Source organism: Oryzias latipes, chromosome 3, assembly GCF_053564925.1.
Source record: "Oryzias latipes strain Hd-rR chromosome 3, Olatipes_Hd-rR_3.1".
Taxonomy (NCBI): Eukaryota; Metazoa; Chordata; class Actinopteri; order Beloniformes; family Adrianichthyidae; genus Oryzias; species Oryzias latipes.
The window spans coordinates 3,032,335-3,059,648 of NC_136239.1; the positions used below are offsets into that span (position 1 = coordinate 3,032,335).

Here is a 27,314-nt window from a genome sequence, read left to right on the forward strand (position 1 = left end):
AGTCGGGGCTGAAGCTCAGTGTCTCAAGTCTTCAAGTATTTGTCTGCTGTTGCTGTGCAGAAACACACTGTTGTGTGTCATCCACGTTGTTTTTGTTGCTCCTGGGTGAATCCTTGAATAAAACTCTGCGTGAAGACAGATTTGAGGTAAAAGCTGTGAAAAGCCTTGAGCTCAGAGAGCTAACTCTGCAGCTGTGGAGCAGAAAACCGGTCAAGTCAAAAGATGTATCGATTCCCAAATAAAGATGAAAGGAACCACATTTAGAATGCTGCCGCTTTAACGTGTGAAAACAGGAATGAGTCGCCTCTTTTCTTATGTCAGCGTGTTTTTACACGTCGGGCTTCGTGGTCGTCTTCCTTCAGCTCAGAGTTCCCATCCTGCCGTTGTTCTCAGCTCCTCCCATTCATTTATCTTCACTTTGAGTTCGTCTGTGAGAGAGCGCCTCCTCCTGCTGAAGGAGTAACCGTCTTCACGCCGCTGAGCACGCTCAGCCGCTGCGTCTACAAACCACTGGCTGTCAGAGAGGGGAGCCAGTGGATGTGACATCGTCCATAGAAAACGGTTTGGCCCGTCTGACCCAATGTTTCTATGGCAACCGCTCTCACCAATCAGGAGCGGGCTTGTTGGGAATCCACACCCGTACCGCTGAAAAGTGGGCTCCACAAAATCTGTCAAACATTCTGAAGTTTGGAGAGGAGGGCCAGCAGGCTCCACCCACTTCTATTGAGGCATCTGATTGGTCAGTTTCTGACTTAAATAACTTGAACTACAAAAAAAATATGGGGAAAAAATTTAGGATTTTTAAGAAGATGTTAAAAAATAATCTGATCCCGAACGGTTCTTCTGACCAACAGAATGACTGAGTAACAGCTGTTTATCTCTCTATGGAAGTCTTGGTACTTCCTGTTTGGAACACCAGTGGGGGAGGAGCCACTCAGTCCAGTTCTTAGATACAGTCAATGGTTCAGATCATTTTATTTTTTTACAAACATCTAAGTTTAGGAGCAGAAAGTCCTGCTCCTTTCCATTCCCTCTCTCGACCTTCCACCTTTATGCAGACGGAGAGCATCTGAAGGAAATGGGAAAAGGCGGATCCCAGCTCAGAACCACAGACGTCCCTGCAGAAACGGTTCACTGTTACGCATGAACCAAACCATCCACAGAGCATCAAGACGAAAAGAGACGCTTAATTAAAATAGTTTATTTAGTGGGCAACTTTCTCTGAACTGAAGGTCGCTGAACACGGATAAAAGCACAACTGAAAAAGATGCTAAGTTAAAAGTCTAACTAGACGGTCAGGAAAGGGGGGCCATTCTGAAAAGATGAGATGAAAGACAACATTCTGAGAGAAACATGTTTGCCTAAAGTGTGTATTTATGCAAACCTGAAGGGAGAAACATCCACCAATCCTCCTGTGAATGTTCAAACAACACCTGCTGTAGGACCAGGTCACCCAAAACTGCTATATTATTACACAACCAGCCCCAAGTGGAGAGAATTTGAATGAAAAATAAAAATGAGCTTCTTTAAAACCCCTTGTGTTACTTCAAAGTTTGATCACATTTGTGCTGGAAAGGTTGTGGACGGAGGGGGGGGGGTCACACACACGTGTCTGGGAGGCTATTGGCAAAACATCTTAAGGAAATACAAAACGCTCGAACCTGCACCTAAAACCGTCTGGGTGCCCGACCAGAACATTGTGACTTTTGACTGTTCAAAAAATGATGACGAGATATTGTTTGTTTGACTTCAAAAAAAGTTCCACAAAAAACTTCACGTTTCTATCTATCATTGATGCACTTATTTGCTGGTTATTGCTCAGAGATTTGGTGGTCTGTAGTTTGTACCGCTTCCTGTTTTTTCTGTGAGTCACCGTGACGAGTGAACCTCCCCCTGTGGGATGAATAAAGTTTATCCAATTCAAACTCTGGAAAGGACACGTGCAGCACCCAGCTGTACCATGATTTGGCAAAAATCACCCCCCCTCTGTGCTCCCACAGGGCGCGCTGCCTTTTGATGATGACAACCTGAGGAACCTTCTGGAGAAGGTGAAGCTGGGGGTGTTCCACATGCCGCACTTCATCCCTCCAGACTGTCAGAACCTCCTGCGCGGCATGATCGAGGTGGACGCCAGCAAGCGGCTGACGGTGAGCGGCTTCTGCTCACCTCAGATGACTGAGCCACACACACACACACGGATGCTTGTTTCCTGCAGTCTGGGTCGGCGCCTCTGGGACCGTGGAGGCTATTTTTAGCACAGGAGCGCAGTGACTAACCCTGCAGCAAGCGAGCGCCGCTTCCCTTCATCTTCTGCCAACATTTCTGTGGGTCTATGATAGAAAGCGACCAAATTGAGCGGCGCTCTTTTCTGCGGTTAGTTTGGCTTCGTGCAGCTGATGAAGCTTCAAACTGGTCTCTGAAAGCCTTCCCGGGTCCTCTTTGCTTTCATCCGCTGCTCCGCTCCTGCAACGGGAAGCGTCTGGCGTTTGGAAGACATGAAACAGGGTTCATGACAGGAAGGAGCAGAAGTTTCTGCGCCTTTGAGGTGTGAGATGAAAGCAGCTGTCCTGCCTTCCCGCTCATCAATACTGCAAAGAGAGACTCTGTCATCCTGCAGAGGAACACGTTTCACGCCCCCACCCCCCCCAACCACAGTGGAACGAGACAAAAAGATGCAAATGTTGATCATCTGAGCGCCACTTTCTCTGCTCCGTCATAGGAACGGCTTCGTGAATGGCCCTTTTCATCTGTCTAATCATAATGTTACGACTTCACAGGACCAAGAGTTTTACATTTTTGAATAAAGGCCACATTTAACGTGAAACCGATTTAGGAGCGTGGTTCGCAGACCTGTTCCCAGTGCAGGGCTGCCCTTTATCATCGGTTCTGCTCGTAATCTTTATGGACAGAATTTCTAGTCGTAGCCAGGGGCCAGAGGGGGTTTCCTCTCTGCTCTTTGCAGATGATGTTGTCCTGTTGGCGTCATGGAGCCAGGACCTCCAGCGTGCATTGGGGCGGTTTGAAGTGGGTTGAGGGTCAGCACCTCTAGGTCTGAGGCCAGGGAAAGGTTGTATGTCCTCTCTGGGTGGGTGGAGTTTCCCTGCCCCAGGTAGAGGAATTTAAATATCTTCCTTCACTACAATCTCGAGTGAAGGAAGATTGCAGCGTCAGATTGACAGGCAAATTGGAGCAGTTATCCGGTCCGTTGTGGTGAATAGAAAACTGAGCCAGAAAGCAAAGCTCTCAATTTACCGGTCAATCTTCGTTCCAATACTTACCTATGGTCATGAGCTCTGGGTCATGACTGAAAGAACGAGGTCCTGAAACCACCGGCTGAAATGAGCTTCCTCTGTCGGGTGGCTGGGTGCTCCCTTAGAGATAGGGGGAGGCGTAGAACCGCTGCTTCTTCACATCCACAGGAGTCAGTTAAGGTGGCTTGGGCATCTGGTCCCGATGCCTCCTGGACGCCTCCCTGGGGAGGTGTTTTGGGTCCCACTGGGTGGAGGCCCTGGGAAGAGGGAAGTCTTGGCATCTTTGCTTAGACTGCTGCAACCCAGTCTTGGATGGATGGATGTTTGGATGGATGGATGGATGAAAGGTTGGATGGATGGATGGATGTTTGGATGGATGGATGAAAGGTTGGATGGATGGATGGATGTTTGGATGGATGGTTGTATGTTGGTTGGATGGATAGATGGATGGTTGGATGGTTGGATGCATGGATGGATGTTGGTTAGATGGATAGATGTTGGTTGGATGGATGGATGGATGGATGGATGGATGGATGGATGGATGGATGGATGGATGGATGGATGGATGTTGGTTGGATGGATGGATGGATGGGTGGATGTTGGATGTTGGTTGGATGGATAGATGTTGGTTGGATGGATGGATGGATGTTGGATGTTGGTTGGATGGATGGATGGATGGATGTTGGATGTTGGTTGGATGGATGGATGGATGGATGGATGGTTCGATGTTGGATGTTGGTTGGATGGATGGTTGTATGTTGGTTGGATGGATAGATGTTGGTTGGATGGATAGATGGATGGTTGGATGTTAGTTGGAAGGATTGATGTTGGTTGGATGGATGGATGGATGGATGGATGGATGGATGGATGGGTGGATGTTGGATGTTGGTTGGATGGATAGATGTTGGTTAGATGGATGGATGGATGGATGGATGGATGGATGGATGGATGTTGGATGTTGGTTGGATGGATAGATGGATGGTTGGATGGATGGTTGGATGCATGGATGGATGTATGGTTGGATGGATGGTCCTGTTTGCAGGCTCAGACATTAGTAGGAGATCAAAAGTTTTCCTGTGTTTTTAAGTCAAATTACTCCTGCATCCTAAACTTTAAACAAAACGGGTTTTACTTAAAAAAGTCTCGGTTCCACTGCAGAAAATAACAAGTCTTCATTGAGCAGCAGTCAGAAAACAGTTTGATGTTTTATTCATGACAGGAAAACAGTTTTAAGGGTGGGTTCATGTGAAATAAATGGATCCATGCTAACTGTGGAGCAGCACTAAAAACTGGGTGATTTTTTCCATCAGAGTCAAATAACGACCGTTCAGTTTAACCGAATCGTCAGGAGGAGAGGAGACTGAAGCCTCTGTTTGCCCATGCATTAAAGGGTCTATATCCTGCTGTTCTTAAGCCTTTCAGAGTAAAATATATCCATAAATATCATCATAAATTACCTTTGGCACACTAAAAAACACATTTTTTATGAAAAATGAGTTATTTTCACAGCTCTTTTTCCTATCCAGAAGTAAGACGACTCGATCTCTGAGGCTCCGCCTTTCTCTTCTTGTGGGTGTCGCCCATTTCATGACATCGGCAGCGAGTCTGCATTTCACGTAAACGAAAAACATCCAAACTTTTGCAAAGATGGATGTTCCTATTGTGCATAGAAAAAAGGAAAGCGTTTAGCCAATCATCGCTAGCTCCACTGACAAAAGTGGGCGTGTCTGTTTGCCTGGGGGCGGGGCTGGCAGCACAGACTCTTCCTGGAAGGGGCGGTTCCTGTGAGAAACCGCTCGTATTCGTGGATTAGGAGGGGCTGCTGCTCAGAGAGCCGGCTTTTAGAGGAATATTCTGAGATGCTTGAACGCATCAAAGTAACGCTTTCAGGTAGTTTATAGTGAGGAGTGAACATTATGAAACACTTAAAGCTTAGACAACATCAACAACACAGCCACATGTACGCACAAACAAAAGCAAACACACATCACAGACTCTGCTGTTGTTCAGAGAACAGCTGTCTGTCATTCTCACAAACTGAATTCAGTTTTTTACACTTTTGTGTTAATATAATAAAAAGAATTCAGTCTTTTCATAATTCTTTAAGATTATTGTTCCGTTTTTTTTCTGTAAAAGCAGTCCGGCGTCAGCCCTCTGTTCCTGTCAAATCCATCACGTGTGAGAACTGATTCTGGCTGTAAATGTTTCTGAAGTTTTTGGATCAGTCTTTCTCCAGAGCTGACACTGAGTCGGGTCACCCGTCAGAACTGGTGTCAGACGTGTTGGAAGTCCTCCTCCGTGCAGAATCCCACACGTTTGGCTTTGACGTCTCCCTTCTTGTGCTTTTTCCCCACAGCTGGAGCAGATCCAGAAGCACTCGTGGTACCTGTGAGTACGCCTCCTTTCATGTTGATGACAGAAAAATGCTGCTGCTGGATTTGCAGTGATGCTAGTAATGCAGCTATTGAAGGTTTGGTTTTTGGCGGCGTGTCCATTAGCGCGGCGGCGGCAGCGGCGGCGCTCACGCCTCCTAATGGGACTGTAAGCTCTAATGACTGCTCTGTTTCTGGGTGACAGAGAGCAGGATGATGTTATTAATTGGACTTGATGCTGAAGAAAACATCCAGAGAACGTGGATGGAACATCCAAAGTCATCCCGGGTTTTCTCTCATAGTTACTGGAGATACAGAAACGAAAAAACAAAAGTTGAAGAAGCAGAACAGGAGCAATTACTAAAAAAACATCATTTTTCATTTGGTAAAATATTTAGATTTTGTTTTTTAGTTTTAAATTTACATTTTCTTCATACTTTCAATATTTATTTGTAGTTTACTTTTTTTGTTTTAATTAAAAATGTGTATTTTTCAGATATACAATCGGCTTTATATTTACTTTAAAGTGTGGGTGACATGGCCTATTTTAATAAGCCAAAATATAGTAAATAGTCTCTATTTCATGTTGCGATTGTTTTTAATATTTTTCGAAAAAGAATAAATAGCGAAAAACGCGATATAAACAACGAGGACGGCCGCCGGCTTCACGCATTCCGCCGACTTCGCGCCGCCATGTTTGTGACGTAACGAAAGGCAGACAACATGGCTAGCACCGATAGCGAAGCACAGAGTGATGCTACCGTCTCTATTAGCGATTTATCATCAGATGAACAGAAAGATGAAGAGGAAAGTTGCGGAGATTATCATGATGATGAGTCACTTTTGCAACCGTATCGATTCGAACCCTTTTGCGAAAGTGAGGAGGATATAGCAGAAAGTAGTAGGTCTAGTGATGCCGATGACGATAGACAGCATGAAGATTCGGCTAGACTCCAGAACACGGCATGGTTAGTTGCCAATTTTATGTAGCACCCGTGGAGCCCTCCTGTTAGTTTAGAGTAGGGGGGTGGGTGCTTGGGTTCGAACAATGTCCAGGTGGATACCAGAAAAGGTGCACCTGATAAATCAAAGCGTGTCTCCTAATAAGAAAATAAAGAGACTCCAGAGATCTTTCAATATTTAGCCAAATTTTGCAAAAGCTTTGTTTAATAAATTATAATTTGGTAAATAAAATATAAATTGATACCCCAACAAAAAATATAAACCACTCCAATTAAGTAAAAAATGTATAAAATTAAATTACTCCACTTACCCTAAAATATACTCAAAATGTCCCCTTTTGGCCTAATCTAAACAAAGGTAAACACTGGTTTTCAACCCAATTTACAAAATAAATGTCACAAAATAAAAGTTTCCCAGATATTACTACTCTTTAGTTAACATCATCACTGTATACCATTAACAACTGTGGAACATTATCAGTTTTACCTGTTTGAACCAGTTTGAAACCTTTTCTCGCGCGCGTTCACACACACACACACACACACAGTTCAGTTTACTCACGGTACCGGCACCTCAAAAGCAAAAGAAAAAAAAACGTTGCAGGCCTGTTGCTTCTCTTGCAAAACATTGAGTGCGTTGAAATACTCCAGTTGGATCCAAGGACAACAGAAAAACACGACTACTTCGCCTCAATGTGATCCATCGTGATGCACACTAGCTTAGCAGCCTCCGCTCCCGACTCCAGCGCCGTCCTCTCCGACCCAGAAAACGGCTCGCTCGCTTCCAGCTCACCCGCCTTTCCTCGACTCAGAAGCCAAGATCCTCCTCCCAACTCTCCGTTCAAAATTCTTCGTTTGTGTCCCGGTTTTTGTTCCTTCAAAAACGCAGACTTCTCTCCTGCAGATCTGGAGGGAAAAATCCTTCGCCGTCCACCTTCTTGAACTTTCCCCTTTTCAGCAGCGTTTCTTGTTTTGGGAGTTTATACACAGATACACTTTCACTAGATGTATTGCTACATCCAGCTGCCACACAACGACTTGGCATGTTGATGATTAACAGATTTAAACACGAGAGAAACGAAGACTACCTGTTTTGTTTACATGCTGTCCGAAGCGGAACTGCGAAAGTCAATGCCTTTCGTGACGTCACAGGTCATATCGAGGTCACTTCCAGCCTGCGCTCTTAGCGGCAAATTCAAATCTCTGATTCCTTCGAAAGATGTCTATTATTCATATGCTTCGGATTTTTTTCGACGCGAACTATTGGTATCAATAGAATCAGCGTTTAAAAGGCTTTTTTATTTGACTTTAAACTGATCCTGATTTGACCCCATAAAAACCCCCAAAATGTAAAGGGGCTGTGAAGGGGCTGCTGTCAAGCATGGTGGCGAGAGGCTGATGATCTGGGCCTCGATTAGCATTCATTTGACTCCAAACCTTTGAGTGGGTTTTGGAGAAATTCTGAAGAGTTCTGACCCAAGTCCAAAGGCAGACAGGAAATGAAAATAGACATAAATGTTTGTGAGTTGAAAATGACATGTAGAGAACAATAGCCCAAAGACTAACCAACGTTTGAAATCCTCAATAAGTAATTTACTGTCTTCACAAGAGTTTTTCTACAAATTAATTTTGCCTTTTGATCCAATTTATTGGCATTTTAATCCAATTCGTGGACGATATACATCAACAGTACCTAAAAAAAACACTTTCATTTCCTAAATATCTGCTTGGATCTCATGAAGTCCTTGAAAGAATAAAGCAGCCTCAAACCCATCTGCCGCTCCTGACTTTACCTTCACTAAACTGACGGTCCAGAAGGCGGGACTGGAATGATCCGCCAGCGGGGCGGGGCGTTTGTTTTGAAGTCTGACTTTTGCTCTGCAGAGGAGGAAAGAACGAGCCGGAGCCCGAGCAGCCCGCCCCCAGGAAGGTGGCCATCAGGATGCTGGCTGCGGCCGAGGAGATCGACCCGGACGTCCTGGAGAGCATGCACTCTCTGGGCTGCTTCAGGGACAAGGACAAACTGTCCAAAGACCTGCTGTCTGAGGAGTGAGTGATGGGGAGGAGGGGCAGGGGGTCCTCCTCATGAGTCGGCTCACCGCCTCTCACCTGTTCCCCTCTGCAGCCACAACCAGGAGAAAATGATCTACTTCCTGCTACTGGACCGGAAGGAGAGATACCCGAGCCACGAGGACCAGAACCTGCCGCCCCGCAACGAGATCGGTACGTCCACTCCAGCTGAATTCCAGCCGGAGCCCTCCCCTGCTGGTGCTCAGGCTCTGTCCTGTTTGGATTTTCATGCTTAAATGAGCCGCAGGCGGCAGGAAAACAGCCTGCAAAGATGTGATGGCAGCCCTCCTGTCTCTGATCGCTTTGTTCTTAATGGTCGTCACAAGAAGCAGCAAAATGCTGAGGTCAGCTTCTGAGGAGGAAACTGAGGCTTAGAGATGTTTGTAGACGTGAACGGCAGACCTAAACGCAGATCTGCTGAGACTTTTCTCACCATCAGTCTGAGGTTTAAGTTTGTCTGGATTTAAGAAAATAGAAGATTTATCCTGTCAGCAGGTTTTTTTTTCATGTTGAGCTCAGAAAAATCTTTATCAATAGCTGTGAACCATTTTTCCTTTTCTCTGCAATAAGGCATTGATTTTAAAGACCCGGAAGATGTTCTTCTAATAACGGAGGACACGTATCAAGAAAATTAAGCTTAAAATTGCATTTCTGATTATTTCTATATTCAAATCGTTGTCAATCAGGAGCAGATGAAAAAATGGCGTTGGAAAAAGCCGTTTTTGTGACGTAGGTGCTACAATCGGCCGGGCACAAGCTCCCTGAGCCGGCATTTGGCTCCTCGCCATTCACTAATGTTAGGTTGGGACTGTGAGGGGGCTGTGAGCCAGCAGAAGAGCAAATAAACAGATGGGTGATGGGAAATGTGGGCGGGGTTGCTCCGTGCCGCTCTGCAGAAACTTTGTCTGAGAAAATGACTCAGGGTTTCTTCATGTCGGCTAAAAACGGCATCATCATATTTAAAACACCTTAAAACAGATCAGTAGATGATGGGAGGGGCTGTAAACCTGAGAAACATCACTGCCGTAGTTGGATTGGGTCTTAACTCCGTCCCGTCAGCGGGTCTTCTGGTTGCTCCTGCTGCGGATTTCAGACATCAGCATTCCACGCTCCTCCCCCCTCTGCAGATCCGCCCAGGAAGCGCGTGGACTCCCCCATGCTGAGCCGGCACGGCAAACGCAGACCGGAGAGGAAGTCCATGGAGGTGCTGACCGTCACGGAGGGGGGGTCTCCCGTCCCGGTGCGCAGAGCCCTGGACATGGCGACCCACGGTCAGAGGTGAGAGCCATCCCACGCCGGCGTGCATGTCAGCCGTAAAACTTGAGGGCTTTTTTTTTGTTTTTGGTGATGTATTTAAGCACAGTTCAGAAAAAGGGGACCAGCTTGATTGGTGGGGGTCCCACCGTTCTGCCCGGCTCCGTCTCCCTTCACCTGACCGAGCGCCACCGTGTCCTGGGGGTCTCTCCCTGTCGCCTGAACTGCAGTTAAATACATGCCACCGTCCTCCGCCTGCTGGTTCTGCTCCACACGCTCCTCCTGAGGTCCCACATGGGCTCTGCTGAAGAGGAGCGGCCTCCCTCTGGTTCTGGGGGAGCGGCCTGGCTGCTGGCCTGGCTGCTGGAGCGCCGTGCAGAGCGTGCATGGAGCATGCAGTGGCAGAGGACAGGAAGCTCCAAAACAAGCTGGAGGTTTCATGTTGGGATGCTTTAGAAATCCCACGGATTAATGCAAAGACGTTCCTAGGCCAGCCGAGGGGCGGGGGCTCTCCAGCCTGTCCTGGGTCCTCCCCCGGGGGGATTCAGAGTCAGAACAGTCAAGGTTTAGCTTTTTTGCCACACATTTTGTCACACAAGTTGTGACTGAAAGTTGCTGCGGTCCCAACTCTAAAGATCTTCACATCAAGAACTGGCATCCACAGAACGCACAGTTGGATTTTCAGAAACCTAAATCATCAATAGAGAGAGGCAGAATGCTGAGAGAGCACGTGAAGACGAGTGTTGTCTTTGTGCAGATGCCAACAAATATTGAAAAGTAAGGGACAGTTCTCTAAGACTCCACTAGGTGGCGCTGGGAAATTTGACATTAGGTTTGGGGCCGAAGAAAAGCAATTTCTACTCGGCACATCCAAATCCTCTACTGTATGTGTGTGTACGTTTGATTCTTTTCATGAATGTTTCACTGATATACTGTTGAGAAGAGAAGTTCATGGCTGGGATTGAGTTTGTTTGGAGAAAAACTCTGTGTGTGCTTGAGTTGGATGGGGTCCGCATGCTGGCGGCCGGTCTGCAGAGTCGAGCTGCAGCCCTGAAACGCTGCCGCAGACTCAACCAGCATGTGTGGCTCCAGCATGAGCCGTGGACGTGCCTCTGACTGAGCGTCTGTGCTTCCTGTGCATGCTCCCACCTCTGCTCTCTGAGGTGATCCATGCTTTTTGGTTTTTGCGTCTTTGCATTGCATGCTAGAATTCAGGATGTCCCCTTTTATGACCGCCTTTCTGTCTCTTCATTTTCTGTCTGCCCCCTTCTGTAGCAAATCTGTTTTCAGTAAAAGCTTGGATATCACAAACGCTAACTGCAGCAAGGAGGAAAGGTACTGTCTGCCCCGCCTCTTTCCGTCCATGTGTTGTCCTGCATTTTGCTTTCTTTTGCTGTCAGTCTCTGTTTGTGTTCAGTGAAGAGCGTTTCAGCATTTGACATGAAATATCCAGAAATCAGCTGTTTCTCTCTGACGATCTCTGGCTTTTTGGAAATGCAGGAAAACGTCTGTTTCACATGAGAGTACTGCGGCTCTTCTTCCTCCATGAAGGTTTTTGTCTTTGTTTATGGTCTTAAATGTATGGAGGACAGCACTCTAAAGGCCCGTACACACCGGGACGAATATTAGCCAGGCGTTTTTCGCCACCTTTTTTGTGTTCGCACCCAGGCGATTTTCGCTGACGATGAGCCGAGCGAACATGCAATTTCATTCCCTGACATTAGATGGCGCTTAATGTAAACAGAAATACTCCTGTACACAAGGTGGCGCTTTGCAACTTTACGCTTCTTAAAGTCGCTTTTCACTCAGAAGAAGAGAGCAAGTATTTACGCGCTTGTCAGAATAATACAAAGAAAACATGAATATTTCAAGCATCAGTAGCTCCAACTGGTGCTTGGTTCGGGGATATTTTAGAATGTCCGTCATTATTTCTATGCGGCAGTGTAGACGCTACTCGGCGTCCATCTTCTTCGCTGGTATGTGTGTTCAGCATGGCAGTTTTGTGTTTGAGCGCCCCCAAGTTGTGTTTTAGTGTAACTTCAGAAGCTCCAGACACGTGTGCAAAAGCGCCATTCTCATTGGTCGAATAGATTTCGATGCGAGGCGTCAAAAAAAAAAAACGAACCCGAGGCTTTTTTTTTTTTTTGACGCTTTGGCGCGTGGCGTTTTTTTCGCGTTGGTGTGCACGCTCTCATTGGTGCCCTTTGTTTAGTCACGAGGCGTTAATTCGTCCCGGTGTGAACGGGCCTTAATGCTCAGATCTAAGCTTAAGGACGCTCTCTCCAGGACCTTTGAACATCTTTCCTCTTTATGAATCATTACCTTCTTAGAGCAGAAACTTTAGCTTGATTTCCCGTGAGACCTGCCTCCAGGGCCAAATGACGATGGGAGTTTAAACATGTTCTTGTGTCTTTTTCCTGATGATGGAGGACATGCATGAAGAAAAAGAAGCTCATCAAAGCTGCATTTCTGTCTGTTTTTGTATTCAAATCATTGTGAATCAGGAGCAGATGAAAACATCCTGGATTTGTTACAGGAAAGGACGCTGGGTGGGCCGCCGTCTCGCCGCTCTGCTCCATTCTGATGCGTCCACTTTTAGATGACTAGATCCATGTCTGAGCTGGCTTTTAAAGCGGCCCAAAAGAGGATCAGAGTGGGGTTTTGAACCTTTCTTTTGGTGCTTTTGGCTCAATCTTTACCTTGTTGACAGACATTTGAATGACATGATCAGGTTTTTTGGGCTCCATTTTTGCCTGTTGCCAGTTTCGCTTTGTTTGTCTGTATCTTCCGCTTTATCCTGTTTCCATGAATCGTCACCATTAAGATTTTCAAGGACAATCTGATGAGGATTTCATGCGTCTCTCAGTGAAGCCAGGATCAAACCCTTCTTTTCCTCACCTAAACCTGTTTCTTTTGACCTTTTTGTTTTTAATGGCCGTCACATTTTACCGACCAGCTGGTCGTGCTGCAGGTGAGTTCAGAGCGTGCCGTTGGAGTAAAGTCTCTGTGAGGCGTGGAGAGGAGCAACCAGCCTGTGTGTGTGGCCTCACAGCAGGTAAAAAAGAGAAGGGGTCCGTGTTTGAATGTGCCGTCTGAATGGAGATTAGCATAACTTAATTGGCAGGAATGCAGATGGTGCGCAAACGGGGGATGGAAATTAGGCGTCCAGTCTCTCTCAGCAGCCTGTAATCAGCCTCATCATGTCATTCGGGAGAGGCATAAAATGAAGTCTGCTGCAGACAAACACCCACAACCTTTAGGTTCTTCATTCCTGGACTGGATCGGGTCACAGTTGATGAGTTGCTGGTTAATGGTGGCTGTAAGCTGGAGGACAGTGTGGAAAGTCTCCATCCATCTTTATTGGAGCCGTCATAATAAATGCTTCTTCACTTAGAGTTAAAGCCCCATCAGTCGTCACACTCCTGGAGGTGTGGAGTTTGTTCTCCACATTTGACCCATCCCTTGGGAGGGGGAGGGGGGCAGTGAGCTGCAGACACAGCTAAGCTCAGGAACCATGTAGTGCAGGGGTGGTGAACAAGTTTGACACCAAGAGCAGAATTTTTTCACTGTGATAGTCAAAGAGCCACACCACACACTGACCTGCCAGCACGCACACGCGCGCGCACGCACACACACACACGTGCAATTGAAGCTGTATTATTGTCCATAACACACTCCTCTCCCTACAACAGAACAGCAGTATTGTAGATGTGTTTATTTCAAGGAAAGTGTCCACCCTCAATACACACATCAATGCAGCTTAGCCAGAGTTAACACAGAGTCTACCCTAGAGGTCAGATACCCCCTCCACACACACAGGCACCTCTCTCTCATTTCATACACACACTCTCTCTCTCTCTTCATCTCACTCTTTTCTCTGCCTCTCTCTGACAAACAACTACTCGGTGACGGGCAGTAAGGTTGATGCTGGTGAGAATGTGACTCCTCTGAATTCAGATTTATGATGATAAGACTGAATATTTCATCGTTTATCCAACAGCATTTAACTGGTAATTCTTTGTGTATCAACATTCCTCTTTCAATGATACTTACACCAACAAATACACAAACATCTGGACAGAGCATCCTTCTGGTGTCTGAGTCATTCAAATTCACAATAAACACATTAAATACATTACATTTCAGTTGTGTGCAACTTATATTAATTTTGACCTTCATTAGAATATCTTGCTTCTATATGTTTTTTAATTTAAAATTGAATGACTGACATTTGTACCAAAAGCAAATAATTTATTAAATATTAATACATTGCAATGAGTCAGTTCATATTTAAAAGTAGTGATCCAGCAAGTGCTGAGTTAAACTTCAACTGGCAGCGTAAATCACACCCCCTCCTTCTTGCTCACACTAATTTAGCCAAACGACATGCATCTTAATTCTCCTAACAGCTACCTGGCTCATGGTTTTACACAGAAAATTCCCCATTTCCCATGAGTCTTAGGGGCTGAAGGCGGGGCTAAGCCCCGGGCCAGTTGTAGCCTCTAAGATCAGCTCCTTTACGTGAGTGTCGGTCAGAACGGACCGATGTCTGTTCTCCAAATTATAACAGCGCCGTCTTTCAAAGAGATTTCAGCTCAATCATGTCCGGTTCTCTCGCTGCCTCATCAGTGACAAGCGGGGATCTCATCAGTCAGTCTCTGCATTAAAGGATCCATGAGAAAAGTGATCTGCAGTCGTTTCCGTTCGGTTGCGCAAGCAGCGTCACGTTCTGCGCTTTAGTCATTTGGATTGCAGCTTCCTGCTGTGAGCTCTGCAAAGAAGGAAAGTGGGAGGATTGTTGTTTTGAAGGTGCGCTTTGAAAAGCTTCAACTTGTTCATAAAGGAGACAATTTGTGTCAGATGATCAGGAAGTTTTTAATTTTCTCCTGGATCCGTTTTGTTCTTTTCTGCCATGACCAATGTTACTGCTTCTAAAAGCTCATAATAATAATAAACATCGTGAGTTTTCATTCTGTTCAGTAAAAAGCAAGAATCTTCCCGTTCTTCCAGAAACATCCTGTGTTTGTCTTTATACTCTGAATTTCACCATTTAGACCATGAGGATAACAGTCTGCACGCACATCAAATCTTTATCTATGTGTTCCGACATTGGACGTAACCCGCGCAAATGATTGGCGCTCACGTATGTGTCGGGAGCAGCATCAAACACAAACACTGCCAAATCACTTTTATTATTATTTATTTGTAATACCCTCTGATGGTTTGAGTGTGGTTTAAGAGGGAAAAAATTACGAAATGAGGCAAAGTATATAGAAAATATGATGAGACGCAAAGAGCCGCACGCTCATTGGCCAAGAGCCGCATGCGGCTCGAGAGCCGCGTGTTCGCCACCCCTGATGTAGTGATTTAACCCCCCAATCCAACCCCTCAGTGCTGGGTGTCAAACAGGGAGGCACTAGGTTCCTATTTTCAGAGTCAGCCACGGATTTGAGCTCTTGACCTACTGGTTTCGGGGTGGACACTCTACCACAAGGCCACTGAGTTGGTAACTTGACTCACTCAGCAGATCCAAATTGATCCTAACGATTCGATCTGGGCCTTTTCACCACCACCGGGTTGACTGTTGAACGCCCAGACTGCACTCATAACACTCCTTTACCATTGGGGCCCAGGAAACGTCACAACGTATTGCTAGTGTGTAGGCGGCGCTGCTTACTCTTTGTAGCTATGGTCCACCTCACAGATTGCCAGCATCATCAGATCCTCAACTTCAGCTCCAGACCGGGTTGAACCTGTTGACCTGGCTGGCCGGAAACAGAACCAGAGCCACCATTGGAGCCGAACCAAGCAAAGTTTAGCTCAGATCAAATGGTGGGTGGGCTCTCAGAGGATTTATCGGGAATGGGCTCTGGTCCTCTGTTGGAGGAAAGATTACGCACCCCCAGACTATTTGAATGGCCAGGGTGATGAGACAACAACAACCAGAAAGAAACATTTCAACAAGGTTAAAATAACAATTTGTATTTTAGAGCCAATGAGATATCTTTTGCTCCAGATGTCCCAGCAGTTGGCCACCAGCTTTTCCCACATCTCTGGAGGCTTTCTGTCCCAGTTTTCCTGGCAGATCTGTCCCCAATCATGTTTTCTATCATGTCGGCAGCTAGGTGTGCCGCTCCAGGAGCCTTGTGCCTTTGCTTAGCCCTCTCATTTGTCCATTAGGCCAAACTCATGCTTGAAAACCAATCCAAGGCCAATTTTCAAGCCTTTGGCGAAGAAAAGAAGAAGGTTCTTAGTCAGGATGCAGCCAGTCCGCTGCTTCAACCATCAACCCTTTAAGCAGGGTATATTGTCTGTCCCCTTAGAGGAAAAAAATGACCCTTTAAGGTCAAGTCCCTTATGAAGCCTTAAGCTGCGTTCACACCGACCGCCATTCGCACTGCAAATTAGTGTTGGCTGCGACTCTTTCGCCGCATGTCGAATTCTCTGCTCGCGCAAAGATGTGTTGCTGGGCTTGACACCACGGCTACGTGTGGGAGGAGCTACCAACTAATGTTTTTAGCCTGATGACTACATGTCTGTCTGTGTTTATGTCATTTACAATGCATGGAAGATGCACCAGAGAGATCTGGTTACTTTATTCTGAAGAGGTCTACAAAAACATCGGTAATCGCGTCTCCATGTCAGGGTTCAGGAGATCATTCTGAGATTGTCCCGGTACCGGCAGCTTCACTCGCGCTCCGAGAGCCGTGTCCGTGGGACAGCCGCCTCCGCCGTGTTTCTGTAACCCAGTTTGAAGTATCGCATTTACCCGATTATTAGGTTTAATGACTCTGATCATATTTTGGGCTGCTGTAACCCTTGTGCTAACTTAGATGAGCCCCCCCTTCCATTGACGTGTTCTCCCTACCATGACAAAGGTGGATAAAGGTGGAAAGATTTCATGGACACCAGTGAAGATCCCAAATCATTGAAGAAAAAAGGTTCAGAGCACTGTCTAGTGGGTCTAGATCAGTGTTTTTCAACCAGTGTGCCGCGGCACACTAGTGTGCCGTGGGAGATGGTCAAGTGCGCCATGGAGAAATTGCGGATCTAAAAACATTTTCCATCTCCAGGATTTCAGCTCTGTGTTCATCCAAACAGGCCCTGATAAAACACTGAGTAGTTAGGAATATAAAAGATCTTAAAATTACTTTTTCTTTGTGTTTCTTTAATTCTATTAAAGACATTTTGATAAGAATCACGGTACCGCGATTTAGCTGCAGCTATAACTGTGTAAGGAAAACTGTCTCCGGCAATCATTCTTGAAGGCTTAATCACATGTCATCAGTCTGACCAATCAGAAGTGGTTAAAGTCTTCACTTCTTTGTTCTTAATTCTGCTGATAAAGTCGCTCAGTTCTAACAAAAATACCAGCTAGAGTTCGTCTTTAGCTGGTGGTTCATCTCTTAGAAAAAAACGGCCGCAACTTCCTGCTTTTTCTGCCACAATTATCACAAAAATCCACGTGAGATTGCGGGGGGGGGGGGCTGTCGATCAATACAGACCATGAATTTCTGCTTCTTTTTTTTTTTGGGATGTTGGTGTGCCGCGGGATTTTTGTCAAGGTTAAAGTGTGCCGTGGCTCAAAAAAGGTTGAAAAGCACTGGTCTAGATGACCCAACTGTCTAGTGGGTCTAGATGACCCAACTCCCAATGTTAAAGTGCCTAGGATAGCACAAGGGTTAAAAGCTTGCTCAGGCCAGGAAAACAAAGACGTTCATGGATCTACTCATAGTAAAGTGGATGCATCAGAATGGAGCAGGGCAGGGAGAGAAGCGAGGGACTTCCGTCGGCCCCCGGGACAGAGAGCCGCCGTGGGTGCAGCAGGCTGGCGACCTGTCCAGGGCGTATCCCCAACAGTAGCCGGGACGGGCTCCGGCGGTCCCAGCGGGTTAACCAAATAGATGGAAGTTCAGGCCAAAATGTTTCCTGTGTATTCTACCCGCTGATGGGTTCACTGAAAGCGTCAGATGCCCAAAGCTGAGTCCCTGATTGGTAGATGCAAAGGGACGACCTACCCAAAATTCCTATGTTTGAACTCTGGCCTGGTCGCTGGTCGCTCACATCGCGCCGCTGCCAGACATTCGCCCCACAACCTCAGATCGCGTCTATACCATTGACTCAACATTAAAACTGTCCGTCTCTGCCGCGTGAATCTTGTTTGGTGTTAACTCAGCTTCAGGCAGGGGAAGCCTGAGAGCAGCTTTCTGCCTCCTCCATTTAAGAATAATGGAACAAAAGTCGTCCCCTTCTGACCTGCTGTGTGCTGACAGTACTGAAGTCCATTACAGCAAGAAAACAGCGGGTCAGGTTTGGATTTGGAGGAGTTTAAACTCTGACAGACTGCTGGTTTTGTGGATAATGTTTGCACATACATGTTCCATGTTATGTTTGTTTAGTCAGAAACTTGTTTTTTTGTGATATTGTAGACTTTAGCATTATTTAAAAAGGAAACAGAAGGTTTACCGTAATCAAAGTCATTGTCATCAAGGTCATTCAGTGCGCACAAATGAGAGAAACACACACAAAAACACAACTAAAACTGTAAAATTACAAGTTCTAACGACTTTCAGTTTAGCAGTGCAGTTGTCATCAAAAAGGTTCTCCTGAGCTTTGAGACCTGATGGACTCCACACACCTCGGCTTTATCCTCCTCTAGGCTTTAATGGTCTTCCCAATAAAAGAATGCTGTGATGGTGAATAGTGTGCACTTTGCAAACACACACACACACTTACGGTGGCACAGCTACCACATGAACCAGACGACCAGCAGCAAAAAGAGACGGTTGAAGAAGATTCTGAGATTTTTCATCTTTTCTTTTTCAGAGACTCACATCCTGAGGTTCAAAGACTAAGTTTAGGGTTTTGCAAATAAAAAGCAGGAAGAAGTCAAAAAGTAGAAAAAAGTTTCCGAGTGCAGATTTCTACGGCTAATTTTGGAGGAAAATTTGTCTTGGAACCCTCATATATTCAAAGTAAAATGACTAAAACTTTATTTTCTTTGAATAATTTTAAGTATAATGTGTTGAGAATGTTATATTGTTTTACTTATAGTCTTGAAGTGTGGAGTAATACATATAAAACCAATCCAATGCCATTACATTTAATACTTCATTAGGCTGGGAATATCCAGTGTTATTCATGAAGTCAGGGGTGGGCCGACGCTCTGGCTCGTGGGCTTGACTCTGATTGAAGGCCCGGACCGGGAGCTGATGTGTGGAGCGTTTGGTGGTCCACCTCATCAGAGAAAGAAATAACATAGAATCTGGATGAAAACATGCTTGAACTGCTCCAAAGTTGATGGATATATCTTAAAGCTGAACATTTTGGATTTTGTTCTTGTTTTAGATCCGATGGATTGATGCCCCTCAGGGAAAACACAAAATTAGAGAAACGCTGCGTTCATGTGCATGATGATGAACGATCAGATACATCAGGAAAACAACAAATCTTCCAACATCCCATGAATGCTGAATACAGTAACTATCAACATCTAAGCATTAGAGCAGCATTTATGAGTGGACTTTAGAATTACAGGGAAAGTAAAACCTGTATAAGGATTATCAATATAATTGATTCCAGATTAAATCATTTAACGGGCCGCATGTGGCCCCCGGGCCGGGGTTTGCCCACCCCTGCATTTGAAGATTTAGCCAAACAGCTAACTTTATTAAGGATGCTCAATTTTACGTTAGAGAGATGCTGGAGAATCCACAAAAGTTATTCGTTTTGTACCTCAGAAGAAGAAACTTGATTTTAAGTTTCAAGTTACTCGCACTGCTTTGAAACAAACATGTTTTTCTTTTGTAAAGGTTTGGAATGCGCAAGAGGAAATTCTGAAAAGTTGGTTTACTAAACTTTTACCTAAAAAGAATAAATGGTAAGGGCTCTGAGGAACATGTCATGTGTAGCTAGTGTGCAGCGGTAAAACCAAAAAAACCATCAGAATTGAGTTCTTCTCAATGCTCTTTTCCAGTTATGAACATGCACTTCTATGGTGAATATGTTCATGTACGGGGGAACTCTATTTATAGTCTAAAACATTCTGATATGTTCTCATCTTAAAAGGGGGAAAGTCTAAATGCTGACCTGAGTTTCTTTGGAAGGTTGACATCAAACGTGATGGAGCTGAAGGTTTGGTATTAATATGCACACAAGTTCCATCAGGTCTTTGGTGTTCGAGCACTGCTGTGTGATTTTCACAGCTCATTAGGATTTCTGTTCTCAGCTCGGGTCGTATTGATCGCCTTTCAAGTTGATGCTTTTATTTGTGCGCTGAAGAGACTCAAAGGAGCAGCAATAATCCAAACCACCGTGGGAGGTGATGGTTGTGATCACATTTACCTTAAAGGACAGTATTTACCTAAAGGACGTTTACCTGAACATACACTGAACCGCTCATCTGTAACATCATCTATCAATAGTTTGGTTTGGTTCACACAATGATGCAATCTCTGAGAAAATCAATAAAGATGATTCAAACAGAAAAAATGATAATGATAATAAAAAACGTTCAGAAGGTTTATGAAACCAGACTTACCTTGTATTTATTATTGGGCGTAAAATGGATGTTTTCACATGAGAGACGGACACTCTCACATAATAAACCAACCCCAAGTGGTCATAGAAGGAACTGCAACACTTAGTGGTTACTAGTTGACTTCACATGTTGAGTCTGTGACTGAAGATGAAGCTACGGCTCATGTATCTTCATATTTGATGAAGACATATTTATGGAAACCACGGCATGCTTGTGTTGGTGTGTGTGTGTGTGTGTGTGTTCGATGGAGTCTGTGCTTGTTTGATTATGATTTATGCTTTTCATTTATGGTTTCCTATGAAGTGAATTTGTTTGTGGGCAATTAAACCAGAAAATCCAGAAATAACAGGAGCAGACCTCTTTTGTTCTTGTTGAAGTGGATGTGTGGGTGTGTGTGTGTGTGTGTGTGTGTGAGTGTGTGAGTGTAACGGCATTTTAAAAAAAAGGGGAGGTCGAGATGGAGGGAAGTATGAAAAGTTAATGACTTGTAAATGAAAAATGGAAAAGCTCAGAAAGAGAGGAGGGGAGTTAATGAATTTTACATTTGATGTGCGCGTTGTGTTCATTTGTGTTGTGTGTCTGATAAACTGCTGACACGTCTGAAGAACTTTTGGTTTTTTATTGATTAGATGTTGTTCATATTTGAGTGTGTGTGGAAAGAAAACGTGATGTCTTTAATGGAAGTCATGGACAAACCCGCATCCAGCAGCTTTTGTCCCTTCCGGACTGAGCGGCGGTCCGCAGGGTGGGGTGTGGTGGGGGTGTGAGGACTTTATCATACCTTTCATTTGTGAAGCAGATTTCCATGAGTGACTCCTTTTCTCAACCCTGCTGTGCTCTTGTGTGTTCTGTGAAGGTCCAGGTCGATCAGCGGCGCCTCCACCGGCCTGTCCACCAGCCCTCTCAGCAGTCCCAGGGTAAGTGTCTGACTGGCTTCCCACAATGCATCTGGCTAGCGGGCTCTGCTGGCATGCCTCTCATCAGCAGCTCTTCATCTTCATCCCTAAGCTGTTGAACAGGGTGCAGATCCTTCAGGGTGTCCCGGTTGTGGATCCCACAGAGATGGGTTTCAGGATCCACAGTCCCGTCTGAGCCGAGGCCGCTCTGAACCGATGACGGATGGCGGTACTCCGTTAGAGGGCAGCACAGAGCTCGGGGAACCGTCCGCTGCTGGGGGGCTGCATACATCTTTATGTTTCCAGGATCTTTACCTTATGAAGAGCGTCAGCAGTGAAAGCCTTAGTCCCAGCTCGTATGGGTGGATACGACTGTACAGTGGCACGCAGGTGACCCACAACTATGTCACGGTGGTAGACTGCTCAGTAAACTCGTAGAGAGAGAGTGTGCTTCGTATGGGCGTCCTACGAATCCCCCCCACCCCCCATGAGAGTGCATTTGACTAAAGCATAAGATCTTAACTTCTGCCAGTAGTGGAGATGTGGCTTAGATGTGGTTTATTTAACACCCGCTTAGTCTTGGTCTGAAGCTGGGCTGACCCACAAGCTCAACGTGTGAACAAAGAGCTCTCAGTTAAGGGTTACACAGAAGGCGTGGGCCTCTCAAAAAAGTGAATATCCTGCCGCTCTGCAGAAACTATGTCCTAATAAACGACACGGGTTTTTGGATTTTGGCTAAAAACTGCATCATCGTAATTAGAAGAGCAGTGGAAACACTTTGGAAATAGATCAGAAGAGGATCCGAGTGGGACTTTACTGTAAGTGGATGTGGTGTGTATTTCCCAAACTCCCCTTAGAACAAAGCTGACCTCAGAGATTACAATGTGGTCATCATCTGTGGGTTCTCTCTGCTCTGAGCTGCCTGATGGACACACTGCCCCCCTCATCTGAAAACCACCGCGCATGCTCTGGCTGCCCCCCTTCTCGGGGAGTGAAGCTACATCTGTTAGCTTTGGGCCAGGTCACCTGCTGGTTTCGGGGATGCACCGATGTGGTTGTAGTCTTTGTTCTGGAGGCCTCTAAGCAAGACTCTGTGGGTACGAAGATCAACAGATTGATCTCGGTGCATCCCTACTGTTTACGCTTCACGAGTGCTCCACTGCTGCCTCCTGATTGGCTGATCACTTTGCTAATGGCATGTTCTGTTTTCTTTCTTTCTTGCACTCTCACCACGTCCTGCCTGCTAACCTCCAACCCATCACCGCGCTCCGTTTCATTTCCTGCTGTGTTGTTGCTCTTTGTTTTGCTGGCATTGAACCTTCATCGGGCCTTGCTGCCCAACCCTCCCGGCTTCCTCATTGGCTGTCCCCCGCTGTCATGTGTCGCGCTGCATGGCCAACTGCAGCCCAGCCGGCGTTTTTTTGTCCCACCCCAGTCCCCAGACCTGTGTCAGTCCCCCAACTGCAGCCCCACCCACTCCACCGAGGTCCGCCTAAACGGCGTGGGGCCCCGGGTTCCCAACTCCTACCAGCCAAAGATGGGCTCCCCCCTCATGCACCCCCGCACACAGACCCTCCCTGCCAAGCCCAAAGCGTCAGAGAAGCCACTGCAGACCACCAGATCCAACCCGCTCCCCCACACAGCCCAGACCCCCAGCAACCCCAAATCCGAGCCGTCCACCCCCAGCCAGTCTCTGGTGCCCTTTGTGCCCAACAGCCCCCGGGTGAGGCGCCACCCTCCCCTCACAGTCCCGCCTAAGCTGTCCATCCCCCTCTCCCCGGTGCCCCCCATGTCACCCCTTCGCCGGCCCCACCTTAACCCTGACCACAACGGCAAATCTGTCCCCTTCACACAGGTGACCCCCCACCCTTCCCCAAGAGGGAGCCCTCTCCCTACCCCAAAAGGCACGCCCGTGCACACACCCAAGGACAGCCCAGCTGGCACCCCCAGCCCGACCCCGCCGCCCAGCCCGTCCATCGGGGGCCTGCCCTGGAGGACGCGCCTCAACTCCATCAAGAACAGCTTCCTGGGCTCGCCGCGCTTCCACCGCAGAAAAATGCAAGGTAGGGGGGGCAGATCTACGGTAGGAAGGTGGCATCTGAAAGGTGAACTTTATGATTTCTTATTTTAATCCGTTTATGAGCACCAGTTCAAATCTGAGGCTGTTTGAAAACGCTGCACGGAAAAACCCCAGACAGAACCTTTTCTATTCTAAATGTTCTGGTCCAGATCAGTCCAGAACCTTTCAGCAAAGACAGATGATAGTAATGAAACATCAGAAGTTTGTTATAAACACATTGTTTTCTATGTCATCTCTGCACTGAGCAACCAGTGAGAAGAAAACCTCTAAAGACAGGACCAGGAAGCAGAGTCACATCTGCTGTGATTGGTCGGTGTCTGAGAAAACAGGAAGAGAAAGATACCAAACAAAAACTGGAACATCTGTTTCAAGATGGACAGGGTTGTCCTTCAATGCAGCACACCAACCTCACTCTGATGGTTTCTAAAGTCTGAGTAAACTGTGGAACTAATGAACGTTTTCTCTTTGTGAACCGCTGATGTTTTCCCTTCTGACGCGGCTTTACTCTGATTTAACCCGCCTTTGTCTCTCTCTCTTAATGCTTTCTTGCTCAACCGTCTCGTGCCCTTATATGGATGTTTGGGGAGCATTTCTATGGCAACTTGATGCAAAGTCAGAAACATATCTGGACTTTGATGAAAACACAGTTTAGAGTAAAGGAATAAATAAACAGGCCTGCTTTAGAAAAATAAGTGGTAGAGTGTCCGCCCTGAGGCCAGGACACCAAAGGTTTGATTCCACACTCCAGTCATATCAAAGACTAAGTGTTACCTCGCGTTATTGGTCAAAGGCAAAGACAGAACATTATCCAGGTGTATCATCATAATAGGACTTTAAGAAAACCTTTGTAAATGAGAGCCAACATTTTTTTTAATCAAACCTGAGAGCAAATGCAGAATGGAAATGTCTGTACAGCCGCTGTTTCTGTATCACAACCCATGACCTATGACCTCTGTTTGAATCCACAGTTCCCACCCAGGAGGACATGTCCAGCCTCACCCCCGACTCCTCTCCAGAGTGAGTAATTGCAGCACATCTGACATGCGTGTAAACCTAGAGACACATACTTGTATGTGGGAAAAAAAACACACAGCGTGTCTGATAACAGAAGAACCTAAGAAGTCAGTTGATACTACAGACAGTATGAAAGCTTTTGAACACCGGGCTTGTCACGCACGTCTAAAGGCTGATCTCCACTGCTCCATCTGGAGTGCGTGTGCAGTCTGTCTGCGGTGTGTCTGCGGTGTGTTTGCAGTGCATCTGCAGTCTGTCTACGGTCCGACTGCGGTGTGTTTGCAGTGCGTCTGCACTGCGTCTGCAGTGGGTCTGTGGTGGGTCTGTGGTGCCTCTAAGGTCCGTCTGCTGTGTGTTTTTGGTGTGTCTGCGGTCTGTCTGCGGTGAGAGAGAAAGACGGGCAGCCATGTTGCTGCAAACTGCAAGTTTTTACCTCCCACCCCACCCCACCCACACATACACATAGTGCTTAAACATTTGTTGGGAAAGTTGATGTTTTAGAAATAGTTTATAAACGACAAACATCACATACATTTATGAAGAATCCTCTTCTTATTTTTCATCCTGCAGGCTGGCTAAGAAGTCCTGGTTTGGGAACTTCATCAACCTGGAGAAAGAGGAGCAGATCTTCATCGTGATCAGAGACAAACCTCTGAGCTCCATAAAGGCCGACATCGTCCACGCCTTCCTCTCCGTGAGTCTTCTTCACTTTGATAGATTCCCTCCTTGACCCATCCCACTGTTGGGCTGTGTCATCATCAAAACCTTCATTCAACCGAAAGAAACGTGCGAGAAGAAAAGGAAACACTCAGAGATTCAGGCCGTGTGCTGACCACATGATGACCGTTTGCTGTAAACCCAACAGAACCAGCAGGTTTTTGGTTCCACACATCTGAACGGTTCAGATTTGACCTGGATCAAATCCGGATCTTTTCCTTTCTGGCTCCGGTGAGCCTCAACAATTGAGAAAAAACATGTTTTTTTGTTGTTACATAATATTCTGGCACAATCGGTTTCTCAGATTTTCAGGCTCTTCAGTCTGACAGCAGTTGTCACACCTCAAATCTAAGCTCTGCCGCTGCTGACCGGGCTCTTCTGCTCGCTCCCAGATTCCCAGCCTGAGCCACAGCGTCATCTCTCAGACCAGTTTCCGGGCAGAGTACAAGTCGACCGCCGGACCCACGGTTTTCCAGAAGCCCGTCAAGTTTCAGGTGGACATCACCTACACAGAGAGCACCAGCACCACCAAGGACAACGGCATCTACTCAGTCACCTTCACCCTGCTGTCAGGTAAACAGACAGAAACTCTCCTGCTGGGGGGACACATTCTGCTCCAGCCTCACCGGGTCTGAACGCCAGGGTTCTCCCCGTACAGCAGGGGGCAGTATGTCTTCCTTTCATTGGTTTCCTCCAAAACATGACGGACGAAGGGCTTGGGGGAACGTAGACAAAGAGGTTCTTTGCAGCTGATAGTGTGTTTTATATTTTCCGCAAAGGTTCATCTTCAAAAAGAATCAAATTGTTTACAGTTTCAGTTTTGATAATTCAGACACATCCCTGAAAGTTTTAACGCCTTCGTGAGATGCAAACACAAATTTGTGTCTTTCCACGACCGTTCCACGTATGTCTAACAGATTGTTGACGCACAAACCGCAGACTCATATATCGCCTAGACGGACTCGTTCAAATGACAGAATTGATGCACAAGTCTCTAATGAAATGCATACAAACGGTGCAGTAATCACACACGGTTCACCGCTGGCTTACATGTTCTTTGCCTGGTGTATTTGTACTTTTGTGGTTTTATTGTGGTTCATTTGTGATACATCTGTGAAGATTTCACATGAAGACAACAAATATTTCACTTTTTCCACATCTATTCACCAATTTTCCCCCACATAATATGCAAAACGTACGTAGTGGCTTTGTGACCTTAAGAGTTCTCTTCTGCTCATTTCTGCTCTACACGAGCTCCTGCAGGCGGTTCTGGCTCAGCATCATCGTCTTCTCTGGTTCCCCCTCAGGTCCCAGCCGGCGTTTCAAACGTGTGGTCGAGACCATCCAGGCCCAGTTGCTCAGCACCAACGACCAGCCCGGCATCCAGCCGCAGATATCTGGTAAGCAAAGTTTCCTCGCCACGCCACCACCACCACGCCTAAAAGTCCCTCCCCGCCCCGTCCATGTCCTCCACGCCCTCACAGCCTCCGCCCCTGCCCCCCCCCGGCATCACGGTGCAGCCACACCACAGCTCCCCTGGGCTCAGCGCACTGCTTTGGCACGTGGCGTCTCCCCGTGCATGTCTCTGCCGCGCAGCACACCGTGCACGCCAACACACGCAGCGCAATCACGTCAGCGGGCGTCCACGCAGACGAGCACAGCCACACGGGACTGTGCGTCACACTCATCTGTCCTCTGCAGACCGAATTAGATCCCACTCAGCAGAGGACAGCCTTCCTGCACACACACATGCACACACACACACACACACACATACACAGTTGGATTAACCTGAGCCTCAAAGAGCTTCAGGCTCCTCCACAGAGGTTTTGGACAGAGTCTGAGGCTTCAGACGACACTCTGGAGACTTTTTGGTAAATCTGCGGTCGACTCTTTAGATAAACAAATTTTAATATGACGGAAGAAAAGAAAGAGAGACTTTGTCCTCCAGTTGTCTGTTGGTTTTGTTTGGTGCCGTGTTGTTTCCATGGTCTAGTCTGTGGTTTTTCATTTGATAACGGTTCCCTCTGGTGGCAAAGTGCAGTAACTACAGCAAATCTCTGGTTAAAGTTTGGCTTTGCAGGCGTCCGTGGCTGAAATTCACCCCTCCCTTTATAAAAGTGCACTCAGAGTCAGGCTCTAGTGTCATTTTCCCTCC

The 27,314-nt window shown here is 46.5% G+C and overlaps 1 protein-coding gene across 15 annotated transcripts in view; it reads left to right on the forward strand.

Annotated features, from left to right (window-relative positions):
- LOC101159565 (serine/threonine-protein kinase BRSK2) overlaps nucleotides 1-27,314 on the forward strand; it is a 129,525-nt gene that overhangs the window by 92,887 nt on the left and 9,324 nt on the right. For 6 of the 15 annotated variants that reach the window (XM_078944936.1, XM_078944937.1, XM_078944942.1 and 3 more), the window contains exons 8-19: nucleotides 2,001-2,147; nucleotides 5,608-5,639; nucleotides 8,470-8,634; nucleotides 8,711-8,808; nucleotides 9,783-9,933; nucleotides 11,185-11,244; nucleotides 21,306-21,366; nucleotides 22,751-23,408; nucleotides 24,394-24,442; nucleotides 25,010-25,133; nucleotides 25,549-25,729; nucleotides 26,464-26,556. In XM_078944936.1, the coding sequence (XP_078801062.1) occupies nucleotides 2,001-2,147; nucleotides 5,608-5,639; nucleotides 8,470-8,634; nucleotides 8,711-8,808; nucleotides 9,783-9,933; nucleotides 11,185-11,244; nucleotides 21,306-21,366; nucleotides 22,751-23,408; nucleotides 24,394-24,442; nucleotides 25,010-25,133; nucleotides 25,549-25,729; nucleotides 26,464-26,556 (1,819 nt within the window). The remainder of the gene's footprint in view (nucleotides 1-2,000; nucleotides 2,148-5,607; nucleotides 5,640-8,469; nucleotides 8,635-8,710; nucleotides 8,809-9,782; nucleotides 9,934-11,184; nucleotides 11,245-21,305; nucleotides 21,367-22,750; nucleotides 23,409-24,393; nucleotides 24,443-25,009; nucleotides 25,134-25,548; nucleotides 25,730-26,463; nucleotides 26,557-27,314) is intronic. The other 9 variants (XM_023950574.2, XM_023950579.2, XM_023950594.2 and 6 more) reach the window with 3 other exon arrangements.